Below are 23,750 nucleotides of genomic sequence, written 5' to 3'. Positions count from 1 at the left end.
TGTGTGACTGGGAATGGGAATGGGAATAAAACTGGATAGAAGACAGAAGGTATGCCTAAAGGTGCCCCTGGCACCATACACTCTCGCTTTTTTCTCGTTTCTATTTTCCTCTCTGCACTTGTTCTGGGCGTTTTTGGGTAGCGTCAAGTGTGCGGCTGTTTAAATTGACACTTGGCATCTTTTGTTGCATCAAAAACGTGTCGTCGTTCTCAAGCTTTGCTCTCCTTCCGCACCTGACTTGGCCCGCAGGCAGTCGACGGTCGACAGTCGACAGTCGACAGAAGTAGTAGTCCACTGTTGGGTGTCTTTTAAATATTTGACAGCTCGAGGAGCAGAGCTGCCGAGGAAGGTAGGTCGCGATTTTCCAGCCAGAGCACACACATGACATTTTACCAAATTACTTCCGAAATGCTTTTCACGCCCTCGACGCTCATTTGGCCAACCGACTGACTAACTAACTGGGCTGCCACACCAACCCAGTCGCACATTCCAATCTAGTTCTGTGCTGTGTGTTCGGTGTTGCAGCTTTAACTCGTAATTAAATTGTTATATATTGCTCGTAAAAGCTGCAACAAACGTTTTTTAAGCTGCACATAAGCTACAGCGCTTAAGTTCTTAACTGAAGTTTTGTAATTCGCAAGCGGTTAAAGCATCTAGCAAGACTTACGACTACAAACTTGTTTCACCTTTTGTCTCACTTTCTCTCTCTCTCTCTCTCTGCCTGCTTTCGCTCTTGCAGCCTGCGCTTTGTGCTTAATTCCCAATTAGCTGTTCGATGCGCCCAGCTAGGCATTCACATTCACATTCATTTGCCCAGCCTGGCATTCAATTAACATTTGAATAGTACTCTCTCTCGTATTCACCTGGCCCCCGGGTCGCTAGTGATTATTGTTGCTGTTGCTGCTGTGGCCATTCAACTCGCTTCGCCTAGGTTATTCAAGGACAACTCTGGGGCCAAGCACAAAAACACAAAAAATTCGTAATTGAATTAAGCGGAACACAGTGCACGCCGCCAGTATGCGACCCACTCCAAGCCGAGTGCAAAAAAACAAAGGAAGAAAAAAAGCAAGAAAACTTTGCATAAACCTCAAAGCGCCTTTGAGCCACGTAAACAAATTGAAATTCAGAAAATGTTTATGCGCCTCGAACAATTTTTCATTTTAATATCTTTATTATTATTTTATTATTATTTTTTTTGTGTTTTGTTCCGCCCCTCCCCCTCCCCATCCCCCTTCACTTTCTTCGGGCAGGCAGCTTTATGTCGCTTTCTCACTTTTTCCCTTACAATTCAATTTGGTCGGAAAGATGCCCAAAACGCAAATGATAATTAAAATGAATTTGCATAAGAAAATAAGAAGAACTAGACGAAAACAAAAACCAAGCCAAGTGATGCCCAAAAGCAGCTCAACTCAGCTCAACTTAGCTCAGCTCAGCTCGGCTCACTTGCGATTTAAGCAAACTTTTCCCGCCCCAACAGCACAGTACAAAAAAAAAAATAATAATAATAACAAGCAAGCGGATAATGCATTCGAGCATAGCCGACCCAATCAATGCTCTGCAAAGTTCACAAACTAAGAGAGAGATGAGTAGATATCAAAGTTAGATAAGCATAGCAAGCAGACTCAACACACTATAACTTACTCACATTTAAGGCTATTTAATATTAAGAGCACTTAACACTAAGCAACCAACTTGAATAAGTAAAACTCACAGTTGTAAAAGAGCGCAGATAATTTCAGGTATTAAAGCAGACTTTGAATGAAGAGTATTTAGCTGTTGAGTAAAGGAAGTATTCTCCAAAGCAGAGCAGAGTATTAATCAGTCTTTGCAACTTTCACTCCACAGCCGACCTTTTGTGGCCGAAATCTTGTTAATTCTTGCGAAATTTTCTTATTGTGCTTATTGTTTAATTTCGGACAACAATCAGCGAAATATTTTGTAATATGGAACAAGTAAGAAAGCTACTGTCGAGTATGCTCCACTGTGAGATACGCGCTACCCATTGAGAGTAAAAGTAAAACAGTGCGGTATTAATTTGAAAATATACAAAAATAATATACCGTAAAAATACTATAAGTGTACCAAAGGATATATTATAGTGTGTTATTAGTAGCACTACATTCAAAATATACCAAATTAATATACCACAAAAATACTAAAAGTATACCAACCAAAAAATATAAAAGTAGTACTACATTCAAAATATACCATAGAGTGCAAAATATAGCAGATCTCTATATATTATAGTCTCTAAGATCTAGTTGTTCGTACGGACGGACAGACAGACAGACGGATAGACGTACATGGTTGTATCGTTATGGTTCTTGACGCTAATCAAGCATATATATACTTTATGGGGTTGGAGACGCCTCCTTCTGCCTGTTACACACATTTTCTGCATGCACACAGCTATAATACCCTTCTACTCTATGGGTAACGGGTATAACAAGCGAATGCGAAGACTAATTAAATGTGGCAAATGTCTTTTATATACTTCTTGCAGGCGACAACACAGGCAAACGCAAAAGTGAAACAAGAAGAAGCCTAGAGAAGCATTAAAGAGCAGCACACAAAAAAGGGAAATGCAGGAGCTGAAAAACGAGAAGCAACAACAACAACAGCATCAGGATCAGCAACAACAGCAGCAGCAGGCGAAGAGCAGCCACCAGCGAAATAGCGAAAAAAACATTTAAAGAATTTTAATCGAATACTGCCAAGAAACAAATATTTGTATTTATACAATTATAATATACACGAATAACAAAAAGGATATATTAATACCAACTATAGCAAGTTATAGATTATATATAGAAAATATACTACAACTAGAACAACTCGCAACAAAAACGAAAGCAAACACATAATATGCAACAGGAACAACAACAACAAGAAGAACAACAAGAGAAATTTCATTTAATTAAATCGACAACAAGAATGAAAAGTTTGCGAATCGAATGAATCGAATCGAATCAAATCGAATCGAGTGTTACTTGCAACTATCGAAGGAAACATTTCTAAACGAAAAGAAATAAAATGTAAATAAATGCTGCCAAATCCCAAAATCCAACAACAACTGAAATGCATATAACGCACAACAACAACTATAACAAAACTGCAACTAATTTTAATAGTTATAACAACAACGAGAAGAACAGTAACAGCAACAGCAACAACAACAATCTTCTTGCAACCACGCACAGCAGCAACGCCTGCGCCAAAGGCAACTGCAACAACAGCAACAGTAACAGCAACCGCAACAACAATTGGAACTGTCACAACATTGATAATTAACATTTAGCAGTCACTGTACAACTGTAACAGCTACAACAACGTCGCTGCCACGCCCACAACGCTAGAGATAAGCGCGCAGAGGGAAATGAGATGAAGTGGTTTCAAGTGACCATAGATATGATTCTTGTGCTTTCATTTATATCAAGTAAGTACACTCCCCCTCCTTATACACATATCTTTCTCTCGCTCTCTCTCTCTCTCTGTCTATATATATAGTGTATATGCGTGCTGCTCTCTCATACCATATTTATTAGCCCACACTCTTGGGCCAATGTCCTCGACCCAATCTAATGCAAAGACCCATCCCTTCAAGTGCTTACTCAAACAAAGCCACGCAAAGGACTTGAAACACAAAACAATCGCCTGACATTGCTCGACATTCTTAGACGCCCTCCTTCCACCGCCCCTCCCCCTCCCCATGCCTCTTCTCGCTCCCTCTCAAAGCTCATCTTGGCTGTCCATTCAGCCCACTTAAGTGCTTCGAGTTAGCAGCTCCAGATGCTAGAGCAGAAGGACAGCCAGTCAGTCAGTCAGTTAGTCAGTCAGTCGGTCAGTCGGTTAGTCAAGTCAGTTAGGAGTGGGCAGCAGAGATGCAGGACGTGGGCTTACCACGTTTTTATTGCACCAGCTTAATTTGGGAGCTCAGCCATTCTGGCAGCAACCAACAACACAGAAAAGAAGCCAACAAACAACTACAAAATGCCCTTTCTTTCCTTTATTTAAAAGACTCTTTGATTTTTCAAACAATTAAATGTTAAAATTCTATGAATTTCCTCTTCATTAGAATGCATTTACTTACGTAAAATAGTTCAATTAATAAATTCATAAATTAGAACTAAAAAAATACTAAAACTCTTATTATTTTTTTATGTAAACAGATTACATTTTATAGACATTTTATTCTAAAATTACTTCTGCAGACTTCAGACTTTAATTAGTGTTCTGCTAAAGACAGCTTAAAGAAAGTCTCTTTAAACTTTTAAAGAATTAAATGCTAAAACTGTATGCATTTCTTATTAACTAGAATGCATTTACTTAATCAAAATAGTTGAATTAATTAATGCATTAATTATTATTTTCTTATTTCAGATTTCAGATTTATTTTTATTTCTACTTTGCTCAAAAATTACTTCTGGAGATTTTAATTAGTGTTCTGCTAAAGACAGCTTAAATAATGTCTCTTCAATTTTTTGAAAGAATAAATATGAAATTCTTAATAATTTCTATTTTATGAGAACGCTATTCAATGCATTAAATTAAATAAATTACACGTGAAATACACGTGAATTTAAGTTTATTTAAAATTGTTTAAAGTATAATTGTAAAGCTCATATTAATTACTAATTTAAAGAGAGCACAGATAATTTAATAATTCAATGAAAGAATAGGAAACTTTTATTATATTATATTTTATCAAAATACAATTAATTAAATGAAATAGATAAATGAGTTCACTTTCAAATTACTTAATAGTGCTTAAACTTTAAATTGTACTGAGGCAAGCTAGAAAAAGGCTCTTAAATTTTCTAAGAATAAATAGGAGACTATTATTATTTTCTATTTTCATCAAAATGCAAACAAATTAATAAAATATGCAAATAATTTCGCTTCTGCATGCTTTAATTTTAGGTTTTTTAAACACAGCTAGAAAAATACTCAAAGAGTAAAGAATAAATACGAACATATTATTCGTTATTAGTATTTCAACTTTAAATTGTCTCTTAAAATTTCAATGAATAATCCATTATTATTGAATCAAAAATAATTTAGTTAACTAGCTAAATGAATTCATTTAAATTTACTGTGACACTTTAACATGAAGTAATTATGTATTTAATGCAGTCAAACCCTTTTGCTTTTTATCTGCCTTAACTACACGTCGTATACGCAATATAAATTGCCCTTTTACTATGCATCTAATTTCTATGCAAACCCTCTTGATTATGTTGAATTAAGCCAGTTAAGTGAGTTAATTACCAGCGATAACTTATCATATTGCTATTGCTGCTGCCATTAAACAATCATGAATAACAATTGATGGCAAATTGCATGTAAACGATGACATTATATTGATTTGCAATCAAAGCACATGGCAAGGCAAGACAAGGCCAATCAACATAAGATAGTTTAATGCGCTTTAAACTCTTTATTAAGTTCGATTTCTCATTTGGAAGGGCTAATCATTCATTTATTTCTGTGCCCCGCCATCGCATTTGTATTCGCATACGCATTCGTCCCTTAGTCCCTTAGTCTTGGGTGCTCTCTAAATGCTTGGCACGTTTGGGTCCCGCAATTTCATATGGCCCTCTAAAAAAAGTAAAGAAAGGAAAGGGAGCCACCGGCAGGGTATTAGCAGATTGGGAGACATGTTGTCTGGACGCATTCGAAATGGAAAGTGCAAATGAAATCGAGTTGGGACAGTGGACGTGGACACTAACAGCTAACGGCAAACGGCAAACAGCTGACAACACTCGAAGGACAAAGGACGACAAAGGCAGCTCGACTGCTGAAAGAGGGAGAAAGAGATAGTTACGAATCGCATTCGCATTCGCACTCGAAGTCTTGGACTTCAGTCGCATTCGCATTCGCAGTCGCAGTTTTCGGTTTCAGTTTCAGTTTCAGTTTTAGCGGCATCCGCAAAATGAGGCCGCAGCTGTGTGGCAAGCAAACGTTTTGTCTGCTGCACAGACGCAAAACTAGCACAAGGCAGCCGCACAGCCACGCCCACACACACACTCACACACACACACACTAACTGAGCGTGGCCTCAGCTGACCCAATGCTTGCTATCCACCCACCTCTCCAAAGCTCAGTCGGTTGGACGCCAACGCCTTTTCTGTGCGTGTCGTCGATTTGATTTTCATTTTTTATGCGCGTCGCGTCACCAAGGCCGACATCGCAGTTGGCATCACAGTCGCAGTCGCAGTCGCAGTCGCTGCTGTCGTCGCAGTCAACGTCTTGCTGCCAACAACACTGCGTTTAATGGCGCGGCAACATTTGCGGTTGCCTCACGCAAACTCAAACTCAAACTCGAACTCAAACTGAAACCGAAACTGGACTGCAATTAGAGGCAATCCTTGCCTTGAGCCACACAACTGAGACTCGGACAGCGCATTTCTATATGTTGCTGCTCTTGTTGTTGTTCTCAGCTCGTAAAAAGAAAGAAATGCAAAAGTGTACATAAATCTTGAGTCTTCAATGTAGCCGAAATATTTTGTGTTGTGGTTGTTGTTGTTATTGGCATTCACACGCGTATTTACCGCACGCTCGTTTGGTTCTTTTTCTTTTTTGTTGGGTGCGCCTTAAACAAGCATCGAATTTCTTTCGATTTAAAAAGCCATAAATTCTCGTAGCATGAAAAGCTCGAGTCGAATCGAGCTCTGGCCCTATCTTCAGTTGAGTTGCCTTCGGGCAGGCAATAAGAATCACAGCAGCAGCAGTGCAAAGCAAAGCAAAGCAAACCGAAGCGAAGCGACAGCAAATGGCAGGCGAAGGCAGCGCCCAAAAGCAGGCAACACAATTTTTCATGTCATCATTTTGGCTGCCCAGCAGACAACGCAGTAAACATAAATAAATAGCACTAAAGCACGCCACACTCACACACACACACACACACATACAGCACACACACTTAGCGTATAGAAGAGCGCATCAATAGCTGCTGCAAATGGCTGCTAATGCAGCAGCAGCAGCAGCAACAACTGCAGCAATTTTTACAGCGTCGCCGTCAGTTGCCACGCTCCAGTTTCCGCTTTGTGGCCATTAAACGAACCACACACACACACACACACACACACACATAGAGTGCTGTGTGTGTGTGTGTTTTCTTTGGGGTCTGAGTGCAAGTAACGCCCCACAGCAACCAGCAAGTAGCAACCAGCAGCCAGCAGACAGACGACAACTCGTGAGCACTTTCCCCACTCGAACATACAGCAGAGGGAAACAGCTTAGAAACTGCCTTTAGCTTTGGCACCTAACAGACAGCAGACTAAAGTCAACTGACACGCCACAATTTTGCTGCTCACGTTTAGTTTTCAAATATTGCATATTATTTTATATGCTTTTCCCTTTAAATTTGCATATTTCTATTTGATATTTGCTGTATCTATTTCCTATTTAGTTTTATGCTAAACGTTCTCTTATCACTTTTGCAAAGTTTGTTTTTTTTTTTTTTTTTGTGTTTTTGATTGTGTGTGTTTTATGCTTATTTTATTGCATTTGTCCGTAGAGTGTGACAACTTCGGACTGCATTTTATTGTAAACTTATCTCGTAACTTGGCTGTCCAACTGTTTTATCTACTGCTCCGGCGGATGGTTGAATGGATTATGGCTTTGGACCACGACGAGGACGAGAACGAACGAGAAGAGTGCAATGAAATTGCACACTCAGCTCTCGCCCCTCTTCACTCTTCACTCTTCATTTTTCCATCTCTTTGCCATTTCGCCCACTCAAGTCAGTGTGTAATGCAATCGCCACGCCCCTGCGGCTGCACTTACGTGGCGCTAATATAGAAAAGTGAAGTGCTACGACAACGACGACTACGACGACGACGACGCCACTTGGCAAAAAAATGGGGCGTGCCTCAGTTGCAGTTGCAGTTGCCTGCTGCTGCAAAACGCTGCTGTACGCCCACTTTTTGGAGCTGTGGCAGTGCGACAAATTCATTGCAGTCGCATTCTGCAATGTCTGCAACGTCGTCTTCATGGTCGTCGTCGTCGTCGTCGTCTGCTTCAAGTGCAGCATCAGAATTTGGGACGACGTCGACGTCGCAATTTTTGGCATGATTCATGACCGCAGCAGCAGCAGCAGCAAAAGCAGCGTCGTCTACGCGCAACTTAACAAACACAAACAGGCAAAAAAAAACACAGAGTGTGTGTGTGTGTGTGCAATGAGGAAAGAGAGATAAACTGTCACAGAGAAAGAGAAAGAGAAAGAAAAAGAGATGAATAGGCAGCAACGCACTTGCAACTTAGCTTTGTGACCAGCAGGAGGCACCATTCATGCCCCATTGGGCAACAATCGAAGCACTCGCAGCAAGAAATGTGAGATGAGCTCGAGCCGAAGCTTAAATACACTCAAAAGTGGGTCAGCAATATAATAACGAAATGACTTTCTCTTGGAATAGGTGAAGATGTTTACAAAACAGGGAATATATAATACTTAATTATAATATGTGAAGAAATTTTTTTGCAGTGTCAATGTTGAAAGAGAAGAAAATAAAAAGAGTGTAGAGAGATAAATTTAGGAATAAAATATGCTCGATTTCAGTATTTCGGTATAATTCTTAAAATATACCAAACTAATGTACCGAAAAATGCTAAAAATATTCCAATGACTATAATTGGTATATTTATATAGTCCCATCAAAATAAATGAAAATAATAAATATTTACATATTTGGTATATTAATATACTGATACATTTAAAATATACCTCAGAGTATTAAATAGTGGATATGAAAACAATGTTTTGAGCAAAATATAAAACATTGCGGTATATTTGTTAAAACATACTAAGTTAATATACCGAAAAGTACATGCAAATATTTTATATTTGGTATATTAATCTACTTCAATGCATCTAGAATATACCATAGACTAAATAATAGCGGGTATAAAAGAATATAGTATATTGGATATATTGATTTTGAGAACAAAATAGCGGGTATATAAATATAATAATGTAAAAATATATGTTTGGTATAGCGATATACTCGTACATTTAAAATATACCACAGGATAACAAAACAGCGGGCAAATAATTGCGATAAACCTCATAAATTCATATGCCAAAGTTCATTTGCTTACATTATAAATTATGCAATTACCTTTTCATATTTGGCTGTTTAACGCGAACACGCGTCGTATGATTGATATGTGTGTAAAATCATTTATCACTTGTGAGCTATCAATTACGAAGTGCCCACCGTAAGTGCAGTATTTATATTTCGTCCCAGCACGGCACACATGTCGTATGATTGTTGTTTGTTTGTATCAGAGTAGAGTGCATGTCACAAGCCTTAATCGCCACGCCATTTATCGATATTAGTCAAAGAGCTAATCGAAGTTGCAAATGGCAAACGCATCCGTGCAGCATCTTGTTGCACACACATTCACACACACACACACACACACACAACCGAACAGAACAGAACAGAAGAGCAGCATCTTTAATACCATTGGCAGCAGCAATTTATTGAAATTTCCTGAGTGAATTGTGCATCATAAATTCAGCATTGTCAGGCACTTTTGGATCGCCTCCGTCTCCGACGACAGGCTGCCATTGTTATTGAAAATTGTTGAAAATATATACACACACACACACACAGAGACAGTGACAGAGACAGACAGAGAGCGGGGTCGAGAGGTTGTGTGTGTGTGTGGTAAATTATTGCAGGCGATGCGAGTTTATAAAGCGAAAGTGAAAATAGTCGACAAAAGCAATGCGAAAACTTTTCATGCTACAACAAAAGAGATGCGAGAGAGAGAGAGAGAGAGAGAGAGAGAGAGCAGAGAGCGTAGCGCAAGGAAGCAACAGCAGCAGTTTCAATCGAAAAGCCCTTTTCAACAATTTCCCTCACAAACACACACACACACACAGAGTCACTCACAGCATTTGCACATGCTCCGAAAATTGCCGGCCTACTTTTGTCATTGAAATGCGATCAACGACGTTGTCGTTGTTGAGTTTTCACGGCCAAATTTGAATTGATGGTCGATGTGCAGGCATGCGTATGTATGTGTGTCGCCCTCTCTCTCTCTCTCTCTGTGTGTGTGTGTGTGTGTGTGAGTTGAAGTGTGCACAAGTGTGTGCAGTTGCATAAACTTTTGGCTTCAACATTTGGCTGACTTAGTTTGTTAGCAAGCAAGCGCAAAAGCCATTGAAAACTTTTAGCGCCTAAGTACACTTGCAACTCTTGCCCTTGCCCCTGCCCCTGCTTCCCTTCCCCTTCCCCGCTCTCTCTCTCTCTATCTTTAGATATCTATCTCGCTCACGCTCTTTAATAAACTTTTCAAATGCATGATTGATGATGTGGCTCAAAACCCCGTCGCTGTCGACGTCGTCGTCGCCACCTTTGCAAGCTCAAACCACTGAACTGCCACGCCCCCTTCGCACAGGACACAGGCTGTTGAAAAGTTGTACGCCCCCCTTCTCCCTCCCTCCTCACTGCTTTTGTAAACGAGTCGCGTCCTCTGCAGCCAGAGAGAGTTGCCAACACGCGCTAATTGTTGTTTGAAAATGCGCCAATGTAATTACACAAATGAAAATGCATCGAGCAGCGAATTCCAACTGAGTGTAGAGAGAGGAGAGGGGAAAAGGCGAGGGAGGGGCAGAGAAAAGGGCAGCTGACAACGCCATTCGATTTGTATGTTGTTTACTGTAGTTTTGCGGCCTCCTGGCGCTGCCAGATTGCATTGTATACGAATTGCTGTTGTTGTTTGCTCAAAATGAAATGCGAGCACTGAATGCACGAATGCTCTTTGATCGAAATGAATAGACTCGAAACTCGAAGCTGCCAATCACTTGCTGCAAATCATTAGACAACCGAAACTAGTTTATTATATATAACATATATAACACACACACACACGCACACTATTCTCTCTTATGTTCGCTCGTTTAGTTTTAGTGAAAAGCATTTTCGAATTTCCATTCACATATCCTCGAGTCAATTAGGCCAATAATCATTGCTGACAATGGCTACAATGCTTTGCCAATTAGAACGATATTTATTTTCCATGTACTGCACACAAGCATATTGTGTTCAGTTCTTGTTCCACTCACGAGTATCAAATGATAAACGCATGTGCATAGAATGTCTTTTGTGTGTTACTCAATTTCATTAAATTAGCCTTTGAATTTCTTCATTTTTGTTTTTTTTTTTTTTGGAAATTATTAGGAATATTATTAAGAGTTGTAGCTTTTGAAGTAAAATTAAATAAGGAAATTACAAATATTTTTAAAAATTGTTGCTGTCAATTGAGCAACTAGAAATGCTTGAATAAATTTATGCAAAAAATAACAAAATAATTTAAAAAAAAAACTGCAATCAGGTCTGCTAGAAATACCCGAAATACCAAAAGCTTTATTTGGTATATTGATATATTTCTAGCAAATTATTTGCATTATTATTGAGAATATTTTGATATTGCATAAAATTGTAATATTGAAGTAAAATTTCATAGACAAATTAATAATATTGTTGAGAGTTGTTATTGCCAATTGTGAACTAAAAGTGCTTTGGCAAAGAACAGAAAAATTCTTCAATTGTTCATTCGATTTAATTGCCAGTTGAAAACAAAAGAAACTATTATTAAATTACTTTCTCACAATGTGAAATGTAATATTTAATATGCAGTAAAGAAAATCGTTTAATTGTGCATAAATGGCAGCAACCAGTCGTATACTTAATATGTCTGACAAATCACATTGTACAGCTGAGCAACTCCTTTATCAGATCTGTATGTTTAGAGTGTGGGCGATGCTATCACAATCTGTGTAGCAAAATTACATTAGTTTTGTTATTCGGCCAAAGCAAATTACATTTTGGAGTTGCATTTGCAATGAATTCGTGTAATTTTTGGCATTTGGCTTTTGGCTTTAACGCTGCAGTTGCAGTTGCAGTTGTAGCTGCAGTTGAACAATAGTTGTTGCACAGTTGTTGTTGCTGCATTGTTGCATGTTTGCCCAGCCACAATGCAACAATCAGCAGCTTTAAATGGGGCGTGGCATGCACAGCGCCTACAATTGTGTCCAGTTGCCATTTCTGGCCATGGAATTACGTTACCAAGTGCGGGGGGTGGAGGGGAAGGAGATGCAGATCATTCAGGACACTGCTCGACGTGGCCAATGCGTTTTGATAAATGAACTTGTGTCGGTTGTCGGTTGTTGTTGTTGCTGCCACGGCCACTGCCAAATGAGCCCCGCGGGTTGCGTGACAGCAGCCACACCCCAAATAAAAAAAGAGGAAGAAAAAAAACAAATGCCGCCACTTGAAAATTGTAAGACCTCGGGGCGCAAAAGAAATGCAGGAAGTATGACAAACCGCAAAGGAAGACGAATCATGACAAAAAAAAAAAAGCAGAGAAAGAAAACTGCAACTACAACTAGAAGTAGGAGGACAGCGGACTGAGGACAGAGGACTGAGGACAGAGGACTGAGGACAGAGGACGTAGGAAGTGGGAGGCGTTGTGACTTTGGCGGAAATGACAAAAACGAGTTGCGACCGCGAAGGCGACAACGGCAGCTGCAACTGCCACAGCCACAGCCACAGTTGCCACACAGTCATTGCCTGTGCTTTGCTGCAACTGGCAACAAAGCTCTTGGCTACAGTTGAAAATTTGCATTTATCTTCAAGTCGGGTTTCCTTTTTGCGCCGCAACACTCTGCTTATTTATTTACTTGCCACATAGACACACACACACTTACACTTTGTCGCACACACTAAGTCATGAGGTTGTTGCAAGTGCACACAATGTGAGCTGAAAAATTTGTTGCCTACTTTTAGGCCGATTTTATGCCATTTTCCTTTAAGCACTGTGTGTGGCAAGTGTCGCCATTTACAAGTGGCACAACGAGTTGTCATACCTTGCCACCTACGCTGCGTTGCCCCCTCCGCTCGCTCCCTCCTCTCCTCCACTTTGCCACTTGCCATGCATTTTTCATGCTGCATTTGGACAAAACACAACACAACAGCACAGCACAGCAGAGAGAATGCGCTCTCGCCTGATGTTTGTCATATGGCTGGCGGGCTGTCTGTCTGTCTGTCTGGTTGACTGTCTCGTGGCTGCAACTCCTGGGGCGTGTTGCATGCATCTGCATGTCGCCTTTTGCCGTTTTAACCTTTTGCATAATTTGATGACAGGACTCCCCACTGGCACAGGTAGCATCAGCCAACAGCCAACAGCTAGCAGCCAGCTAAATTATGACTGAAGCACCAAAGTTTTCCCAAACACTTTCCGCAGCCTCTTAATGGTTTCCACTTCCAAACAGCAACATCAAGAGCACCAGCAGCAGCAGCAGTAACTGTTTCTTGCCGCACTGTCATTGACCGTTGCCACGCTACCAAAAAAAAAACAAAAAAAGAAAAGCATTTTCTATAATTTAATTTAATTTAATCTCAACTCAAGTTGCAGCCGCCCAAAATCAGCGTCAGGCACATACATAAAGTATATATCTAGCTACTGCCGCTGTTGCTGTTGCTGCTGTTGCTGTTGCTGATGGCGATGCTAAAGCTGCTGCTGCTGCACTCGCCGCTCCTTAGGGCCTCATGCATATTCAAAGAGCATTTCATGAACTCATAAGCACCGCCTGCACTCTCACACCACAGCTGCAAACACACACAACAACTTTGCTTATGTGCCTAAACAAAGCTCGACTCGACGGTTACCCTCTAAAATTTGCGAAATTCAAAATGACATCAATTTCTATTTCTACCTTTTTATGTTGTACATATCAACCATGATTTTTGATATAATTAAGTTATGTCTTTCTATAAAATAAGTTAAATTGGAATATTATATTAAGCCCTTTTATAGTGAAATTCTATTATTGAATGAATTGTTGAAAGTTGATATATTTTTTTATTTTGTATTATACCTAAATATGATGATTGATGAAGCTACTTTTCAAACTCATTCAAGTACGGAAATTCAGTCAGCAAAAGTTTTGCAATTTTAAGGATTTGCTTATATCGAAAAGCTGTCAACTTGTTCTTTTTACACTGTGCTGCCAACTCAACCAAACTATGCAATGAATGCCTAAGCTATCGATATTAATATCGAATTTATGCTTAAACGCTCCTTATCGATATCGAATGATTGCTTAAGCTATTGATATCAATATCGAATGAGTTTCTAGGGTATCAAAATTAAATGACAGCTAAAACACTCGTTATCGATATCGAATGACTATATAAGTTATCGATATCGCTGTCGAATGAGTGATTGACTATTGACTATTGATAGTCAATCACTCATTTATATTATATTTATATATATATTATATTATATATTATATTTGATTTACAATTGCTTCTTCCCTAAAATATAATAATGCTCACATACTACACGATTGTTTGGCATACCCGGTGTACTCATTTGTTGTGTGCAGGGTATGATAAGTACCCAGCTGAGTGGACCACACGAAGGTGTTGGATACTGGCTGTTGGCTGTTGGTTGTTTGGCTCTTTCGGGCCTTGGGCTGAGATGGGGATGAGTGTTGGGTGTTGGTTGCTGCTCGTTGGTTGTTGGCTGTTGGCTGTTGGTCGTTGGCCAACCTGACTCAATGAGCCCCTGGCTGTTGACTGTTGCCTGTTGGCTCTTTGGCTCTTGGGGGCTCTGGCTGCTTCTTGACTGTTGTTTCCCTCTTCTCGACTGCATCAACTAGGACATTAGTGAGATAATATTGATAAGAACATAAATGGTGGCAAGCATGCTCTGTTGTTGTCTATTGATAACAATTATGTTGATCGATTTGCACACACAATTATGCATAAGGAAAACATAACATAAAGATAGTATTATGTTGTGTGTGGCAAACACACACACACACACACACACGCTTGAGTGAGTGCACGTAAAATGCAAAGTGCGAAGGTGAGGCAAGGTAACAACCAGTTGGCAGTTACCCGCCATGAATTGTTGCATGTTGCAAGTTGCAGCTGCTGCCGCAGCTGAGTGATACTCATCATGCTCGTGCTCAGATACTTTACGCCTGATATGCTGCAACTCATTTTGCATTGCATTTTTATGTGTGCGAGTGTGTGTGTGTGCGACAAGTATGCGCTTGCATGCCACAAACTGCTGGCAAAGGTGCAACAGCAAGGGAAACGCAGCTCAGTATTTGTATTTGTTTATCAAAGCGCGAACTTTTCTCTGAGTTGCTGTACAAATTTGTTAGCAGCTGCACTTGAGCACTGTGCGTATGTGTGCGTTTAAGTGTGCGTGTGCGTACATACAAGTGTGTGTGTGTGTGTGTGTATTTACTACTTCATATCTTTTGCAATGCATTTACAACTTGCTTGTTTGTCCATGTCAGCAAAATTTGCACACAGACCCATCGCAACTTTGTTGTACTTGCTCAATGACTATCCCACTTACTCTTCTTCATCTATCTCTTTTTCGCTCTCTTTCTCTCTCTCTCTTTCACTGTCTCTGCCTTTGCTGCGCTTTGCATGCATATATTTATTGTAATGCAGTCAGTGAGAAACAGAGAAGAAAATCACATGAATTGTGCTGAGCTCAACAGAAGCACAAATTCAAATACAACAATTAAGTAAGCTGCAAAACGAGTTTGCTCGACTCTGCGTTACGCTGCCATGAGCAAATACGCTAAACTGAAATCCATGTTAAACAGTTGTTTTTCCACTCATTCAACAACATTAAGAGCTTAGTTTTACACTTTAAAGAGTTGTCTATATAAAACAATATATTTTATTTGAATCATAAATGTGGCAAAAGTACAACTGAGTTTATGTCACAAAATAGAAGTGCAGGCTAACTTCAACCATTCTACTTAAATGGAAAGTAAAGTAAAGCAACGAAATTTAGTCCGGCCAACAAAACACAAGAGTTAAGTATTACGACAACCAAAAAGACTGTGGCATAAAAGGTATCCACTTAATAGGGGGAGTTCACTTAGTAAATGCATCCATTGTGATATCATTGAATGAATAATAAATATATGAGTAAATACATGATGATTTTTATTCTTACACTTTTAAATATAGTGCTAGTCTCTAGAGGTGGAGAGATAGTAGGCGCCATCGATAGTGTCGATATTATCATCGATAGTCACCGATAATATCGCCCGACATACAAATTTTGACGTATTACAGCTTGTCTTGTATTTTTTTTTTTTTTTTATTTTTTTTTACAAAATTAACAATAAGACAAAATAATATTAAAGCTAAGCAACAAGGCCTTCAACTAGTTTGTCTTGTATTATTTGCTTGTCCTGTATTCTTTGTCGCAGACCTTTAAAAACCCTTTCAGACATGTGCAACTTTACTCTTTTTTGTAGTACTCTACCTACCTGGTACAAAATCCTTTTCAGAGTCTATACTGGTGCAATCTAAGTCCTCCTAGTCTGTTCTTGACGCATTGACGATTGACGATTGACGATTATTCTCCACTTTTACTAGTCTCTAAACATATTCTTTTACTATTTTGAAAATGCCATTTCTCTTTGATGCATAGTTTGTTTATTGATGTTGATCTACCGCCTTTCAATATAAAATATATAATTTATAATTATATGATTTATTACTTCACTACAACACAATCAGTAAACGCTAAGTAAACGTTTTGTCAAGCCTAGAAACGAACAAGCGAATCCAATCAACAATTGCCTAAACGATATTGATCGAGTCTATCAACATTTAGCAAATGTACAAACAATTTATAGCATTGAACTTTGGCTCTCTCTTTTGCTCTGCGTCTTTGTCCTGCTGTCTGCTTGTCTTTTTCTAATGGACTCTCTCGCAGCAAGTACAAGTACTCGAGTACAACTAATTGATGGACTCACCTGCTAATGGGGAGCAGTTCCTTGACCTGCATATCCCACTGTCAATACTCGACTCGGCTGTCAGCGAGTTGCCAATTGCTAGCTGGCAGTTGCGAGTTGGCAGCGGCAGCTATTAGCCAAGTAGTAAGCGTTTAATGAGCCATTCGATTTGCTTGCACTTTAATCGTCGATAACGAGCGATTACTTTTCATTTGGTGGCAAACCGCAGAGGCGAACCTCGCCACATCCCGCAGCAGCACAAATGGCTCATTTGTCTTCCAAGGAGTCGCGTGTGTTGCGTGTGTTGCGTACGTTTGTGTGTGTGTTTCGTGTGGCATTTAAAAGCCGCAAAGTGCGCAAAGGCGCGCGGCATGTTGAATGTCTAATGCCAAGGCAAACAAATCAATTTGCCATAATCGAGTCGAGTAACATTGACAATCGACTGTACGCATAAATGAAATGCTGTGTCCCTTGTTGCCACACACACACTCGCACACACACACACACACATACACACACAGTTTCGCTGCCTTTGGGTGCTGTGCGTCTCTTTTGCCTGCTGCCAGTTGAGTGACAACTCGTCAGCTCGGTCAGAAGTTGCCTCTGTGCACACTCACTGCAATTACAAGCCCTCACACACACACACACACACTGATTGACACACCCACTCACACACACACCCTCACACATATGTGTAGCGCTATCTTTGGCACAGCGAATTGGCCGCTTCCCGTGCTGGCGACGACGACACGAATTCGCAATTAAGTGATTTTATGGTCGCGTATTTCAATTTATTGCCAATCGAGCGTGCCGGCATGTCTCCGCCCCCCCCCCCCCTTTTCCTTCCCCTCACTGCTCTCTGCTCGCTCTTGACATTGACATGTGCGTTGGCGCTTGCAGTGCATGGCGCTGTTTTTTAACATTAAGCGATATTAGATTTATGGCGCACATTTCGCACGCTTCTCCATCTCTCTTCCTCTCTCCGTCTCTGTCTCTGTCTTTCAATGGCTGCATTTCCGTTGCCCCCGCCCCCTTTAACCATTCCCTGTCCCTCTGGATAGTCAACGCGTGTGTGCGTTATCTTGTCAGACAACGCGGCAGCTTGATTACGTTGTCATTGCCAGCAAACTAAACCCTTGGCCACAAACGTCGCCATCAACGCCACAAAATGTCACGTTTGCCCCCAGACACACACACACACACACACACACCCATATACACACACACGCACACATTCTCGAACATTACACAATCTGCAGCTCACAGCTCAGCGGCTGTCTTCAGTCTTCCTGCTGTCAATTAAGCTTGTCCAATGTTAATGCCACGCCCACTTCAAAAAAAAAAAAAAAAAAAAAAAAACTTTCACTGCGCTTACAAAAGACATTGTTTGCTTTATTAATCGCTTTTGCCTCAACATTGTTGCCACCAAAAGCAAAATCGAGAAAAACGAGCAAGAAATAAAACCCACTTCCCACTGCCATTAAAAAAGCGCTTGCTTCAAAAGCCATAAATACTACAAAAGAATTGCAGCACTTATAGCTTCAAATTGCTAAATTGTAAGGCGACAATATTAAGAAATTCTCTTCGATATGTTTCATTCAATTTCTTAACTATTAAATAACCTAAAAATAAATCAAGAAAATAGTTTAATCAGTTGCTCCTTTCAATAGTTTAAATTATTGTTGATATTTTCTCATAAACAACAAAGAGAAAATACTTAACAAAGCATTTATGCTAGTTAAATAGCACTTTTAAATAGGCCAAGTAAACATTGAATATGTAAATTAAAATTAAATTATTATTAAATGCTTCAATATTTTAATTTTGATTTATGTTTATTTTTCTTTTTTTAATTAGCCTTTTTTTATTTCTTTTATTTACCATTTTTTATACGTATTTATTCATTTTATATAATTTTTTTTTTATATTTTATTTTCTCTTTTTATTTTATTCTATTGTATTGTATTTTATTAATATTTATTTTTTATTTCAATTTAATTTTATTATAATCTAACTTTGTTCCATTTGTTGACAAATTGAATATATTTTTACGCTTGCTGTAATATTGCATTTTCTCATTTAGAATATTGCACACAATTTGGTTGTAAGACAACTTAAAGTAAAGCTGACAAAAATATAAAGTCGATGGTGTCAAAGCTGCTTCCTAGTGCTTCCTGCACATATGTTCTCGTTTGTCACAAAGCGATTATACCCTTGCACCCCCCGCTGCTTATCGGGTATAACTGTGCTGTTGGCTGTCATCTTTAGCATAATGCAATTCGATAGTCGAGAGAGAGAATGAATGAATTGTGTGTGCTACAGGGTATGTTGCAAGTATGTCGATGTATTTTGTAATCAAGAACGAAAAGAGCAAAGTGCTGTTCAATAGTTTTTTTTTGTTGCTGTCTCTGTCTGGCTTTTGGGCGAGCTTCTTTTCTGGGTGTGTGTGTGCATGTGTATGTGTGTGGCAACTTCCGCTTTCCGCCATTCATAAAAATGGCAGCCAGCTGCTGCCTCTTGCAACGCGAAGCGCCAAACGCAAACGCAACGCATAAATGCTAAAAGTGTTTCATGTTTTTTTGCGTGTCAATGATGCCAGCATACGCACACACACACACACACACACACACACACACACACACACACACACACACACATTAGCGTGGCTCGAACTTTTTGGTATTGAACTTTGGAGCAGAAGGAGAAGGGCGAGAAAAGTGCGAGGCAAACACAAGTTCAATATGCGCGCCCGACTCGTTAGAAATGCTTTAACTATGTGAACGCTGAAATTGATCTCCCTGCTCGCCCCCTCTCTCTCTCTCTCTCTATCTCTCTCTCTCTTTCTCTCACCGTTCTCTCGCTCTTCCCCTTGTTGTTTGTGTGCGTGTTTCCGACGTTTTTTACTTCCGTTTCGAGTTCTTCGCCTGCCTCGCCACCAACAGCAGCAGCATCATCGTCACCACCCAATGACGCACATTAGCGCGCTGCTGCCAACGGAATCCAGCCAGAAGTTCCGGATACAGCTAGAATGCCCTATCACTACCCTTCCCTAGCCGCCACTCCACCCCCTTCGCATGCCTAGCACCTTGAGCTTCCCCTCGCACTCGCACTCGCGCTCGCATCAAGCGAGTGTCATTAGAAACTTTTGCTGCGTGTCGATTTGACGCACGGGGCCAACATTTTGACACATTGCCAGACATTGAAAGCGAGTTGAGGCAAAAGGGAAAAGAGAGGTGAAAAGAGAGAAAGAGAGAGAGAGGGAAGAGTGGGGGGCGTGCATTGCAAGCTTGTCTTGTTTTTGACGCATGGCCATAAAAAATGATGATGGGGATCATGCACGTGCTCACGCTCAATTCATCAGGCAGGACGCAACACCTACGACGACACAGCGACAACAGCAGCAGCAGGCAAAAGAAAGAGCAAGAGATAGATAGATAGAGAGAGAGAGAGAGAGAGAGAGAGAGAGAGAGAGAGAGTAAGGACAAGCAGGACATAGAGCTGGATGGATGAGGGCGTCGAACATAGTTGATGGGCGTCGGTGACACTCTGCAAAAATATTGGCATTTAAGCTCCGGACGCATTTAAGGCTGACAGGTGCACAGCCAACGAAGCAACAGAGGGGGGGAAAGCGAAAGGAGATGAAGAGAAGAAGGTGAAAGCGAGGCGAGAACTAGCTTGAGTTACACTTTGAGGCAAGCGGAAGCGTCGCATCGCATCGCATCACATCGCGTCGTGCGTGCGTGTGAGTGAATGAATGAATGATTGCATTCGATTGCATTTGATAGCAAATAATTGCAGCTGTTATGGATTTACATGCAAGTGGATGGCGACCTGCTGTCAGTGCATGTGAATGCCACGATTATTCACAATGAATAGAGAGAGAGCTGGCCAACTCAAACACGTAACTAACATGTAACATGCTGCGCTTCCCCTCTTCTCTATCTCTCTCTCTGTTTTAGTTGTGCACAACAATGCAAACTGTCAAACATTCATCATTGAAAATGTGCATTGAAAATGAGATGAATATCTTTTAGTGTTTGAGTGTTTATTTGCTTTAAAAGCAACTGCATTTATACACAAGCATATTCGGTAATAATCCCAAACTCGTATTTAAGAATTCATTCTCTAATTTATTTCTATTCAAAATAAATAAGAAATATATTTCATTCTCTGTTCCTTTTCATCTAAAAATACGCATTGATGGTAAAGAGGAAATAAATCCAACTCCTACATGTATTCAAAAGAAAAGCGTAAGCAGATTTAACTAACAGTTTACTTTCTATGGAGCTTTCGAGTTTGAACAGAATTTAATATAGAATTATTTACCGAAAAGCGTAACCAACAGTTTAGTGCCATTTGTGTTTTAGAGTTGAACTAATTCAATATCATTAAAACGAATTATAGTAAGTACTAATATTTACAAACTTAGGAAGTTGACTGCTGACAAGATATAAATAATACTCCTAAATAAAATATTGTTGATATTGATATATGTATATTGTCCACTGCTCAAAAACAAGTTTTTATAGTGAAATCTTACTTACTTTATTTATGAAGTTGTTTGCTTCTGTGCTCTAAAATTCGTACTATATCTTGTTGTAAAAAGGCCACCCAGGCACACAATTAACACCAACAACTTGTTGTTTTAAAAGAAAATGAAAGAGACTTAAAAGAGAAGAGCAATCACTTTTAGGGTTACTTATTAGCTTGCGTCTGGTCAATTATCTTTTGCTCCTAGAAATATGTATTTTTGAATTATTTTTCATATAATATAAATACATATAAAATATGTTTATAAGAAATGCCCATTATTTGAACAACTCTTTCTCTTCTATATTAGTTAAACATTTGTTAACTTGTAAACTTTCTATAAAGTGTTCTAACTGAATACATCTAAATTAAGTAGTTTTCTTTCCGATTCTATATTAAAGCCGAAGACCTCATCAACCAGTGCCTTAGAAATACATTAGTGTTCATTTCAATTATATCTAAGCTTTTTTTAAATAAATAAAATATCCATTAGCTACACTTATGATTACATTTTGATATGCATAACATACATTCACATTAGCACAAATGTAAAATAGCATTGTATTACAATGTAATTTACACTGTCAACAGCTTGCAAGCATCTAAACAAGTTTGAATGCACTCATGAATATATTGTCGCACCTGCTGGTCTGCTCTAATACACTGAGTGCGAGAGAGAGGGAGGGGAGGGGAGGGGAGGGAAGGGAAGGGGAAGAAAGATAAAGGAACTCAGTTACTTGACATTCATTGCGGCAAATAAGTCGAGACAGATGCTTTGACTGCCCACAAAGGACGCCGCAAGCTCTCGACACTCGACAGTCGACAGACGAGACTCGACACTCAATTCGCCCCCTCTCGTCCTGTCGCCCCTTGCCCCTTGCCCCCTTCGAGGGCAACCCTTGGCCCACATTGTGTTCCATTCCAATGTCGTTGCGTTTTGTTCCCTTTTCAGTGCTCAGTGTTCGCTTCTCTGTTCGTTTCTTTGCTGTGTGTTCGTCCATCAACGCAATGAGACGGAAATCAGCTTGGTCAGCATACGATTGCTATCCCCCTCCCCTGCCCTCCCCTCCCTCCCTCGTCGATTGTGGTGGCATTCCGCTGGTTAACTGGTTGTCCCAACAACCAACTTCCTCCCCTCTTCGAGTCACCACAATCCACGCTCAAATTATTCATATTTCTTTTCTTTTTCTGTATGCAGCATTCACGCTTTACGCTCATCGCGTTATTCTTGTGTATTTCATTTGCAATTTGTTATTGCTTCGCATGTGAATGGGAACATACTACCACAAATGAACGACTGAACGAATGAACGAACGAACGTGTTTGTGTTGTCAATGCAATACACTTTGCTCTCAACTTTGGCCAAATGGCCAGCGAGCACTCTGACTGCACCTTGCGGTTGCAGCATTGAGGCACCAAGGATCTGTGGCACTCGCTCTCTCTCTCTCTCTCTCTCTTTCTCCCACATGCAACGACAACAATGAAGTGAATGCGGCCAGTTTGTCACCCAGATTCACAGTGTGGCATTGGCGTTGGCGTTGCCCAGCCGTATGGTCAGCAACATTTTTACATTTTGCATTTTGCATTGTTCGTCGCAGTCTTTTATTATTCATACGCCCCGTTTGCGACACCAACCACTCGCCATTCGCCACTCAGTTGCAGTGGCAAATTCCGTTTCCCTCTCAGTCTTTGTTTTTTTTTTTTATTCTTTTGCCGTTGCCAGTTATCATTCACATGCATTCACAATAATTGCGTGTAAATTTCAAGCGTTTAAAAAGTCAACTCAACAAAAAAAACCAAAAAAAAAAATATATAAAAAAGAACGTCAACAACAACAGCAACGAACAAATTTTGGAGCTCTAGTTGAGAGTGCTCGAGCGAAAGCGTTTCAAATAAAAAATGCATGCCGCATATGAGTTGAATGAAAACGAATTAAACACTCAACACTCCAACTAAAGCTAGCAAATTAAGTTGTTTAGCAAATCGCAAAATAAAATGAGGTTCATTTCTTTTTAAAGTGACCTTGTATCTGTTGTTCTTGTTGTTGGGGGTCAACTAATTTTATTTTGCAATTAAAAAAATGACATTCTTAATTTGAAAACGTTAATCAACAAGCGCTGAATGTGGAACTCGGCAGCGCACACAAAACTGTCAGATAAAAACCACATTTAATTAAATTATGATTTATGTGCTAACTACATCCATACATAGTACTTTTTATACCCGCTACCCATACAGTAGAAGGGTATTATAACAGCCAGGAATTGAATGTAACAGACAGAAGGGGGCATATATAACTGAAGTATTTAGCACTCCTGAAAATTAAGTTGCAATCTTATAAAAATTGAATATGGTATTTAAAAAAAAAACTTTTCAATTCTATGGTATATTTTGAACTTAATAGTATATCGGTACATTTTAA

The 23,750-nt window shown here is 39.7% G+C and overlaps 1 protein-coding gene across 2 annotated transcripts in view; it reads left to right on the top strand.

The window, feature by feature from the left end:
- LOC117577839 (acetylcholine receptor subunit alpha-like) overlaps positions 1 to 23,750 on the top strand; it is a 115,140-nt gene that overhangs the window by 48,275 nt on the left and 43,115 nt on the right. For both annotated transcript variants that reach the window (XM_052008516.1, XM_034262780.2), the window contains one exon: positions 2,504 to 3,436. In XM_052008516.1, the coding sequence (XP_051864476.1) occupies positions 3,382 to 3,436 (55 nt within the window). In that variant the 5' untranslated portion in view covers positions 2,504 to 3,381. The remainder of the gene's footprint in view (positions 1 to 2,503; positions 3,437 to 23,750) is intronic.

Source organism: Drosophila albomicans, chromosome X, assembly GCF_009650485.2.
Source record: "Drosophila albomicans strain 15112-1751.03 chromosome X, ASM965048v2, whole genome shotgun sequence".
Classification (NCBI taxonomy): Eukaryota; Metazoa; Arthropoda; class Insecta; order Diptera; family Drosophilidae; genus Drosophila; species Drosophila albomicans.
Note: the sequence above shows the minus strand (reverse complement) of the source record. Positions and strands in the feature narration are given on the sequence as shown.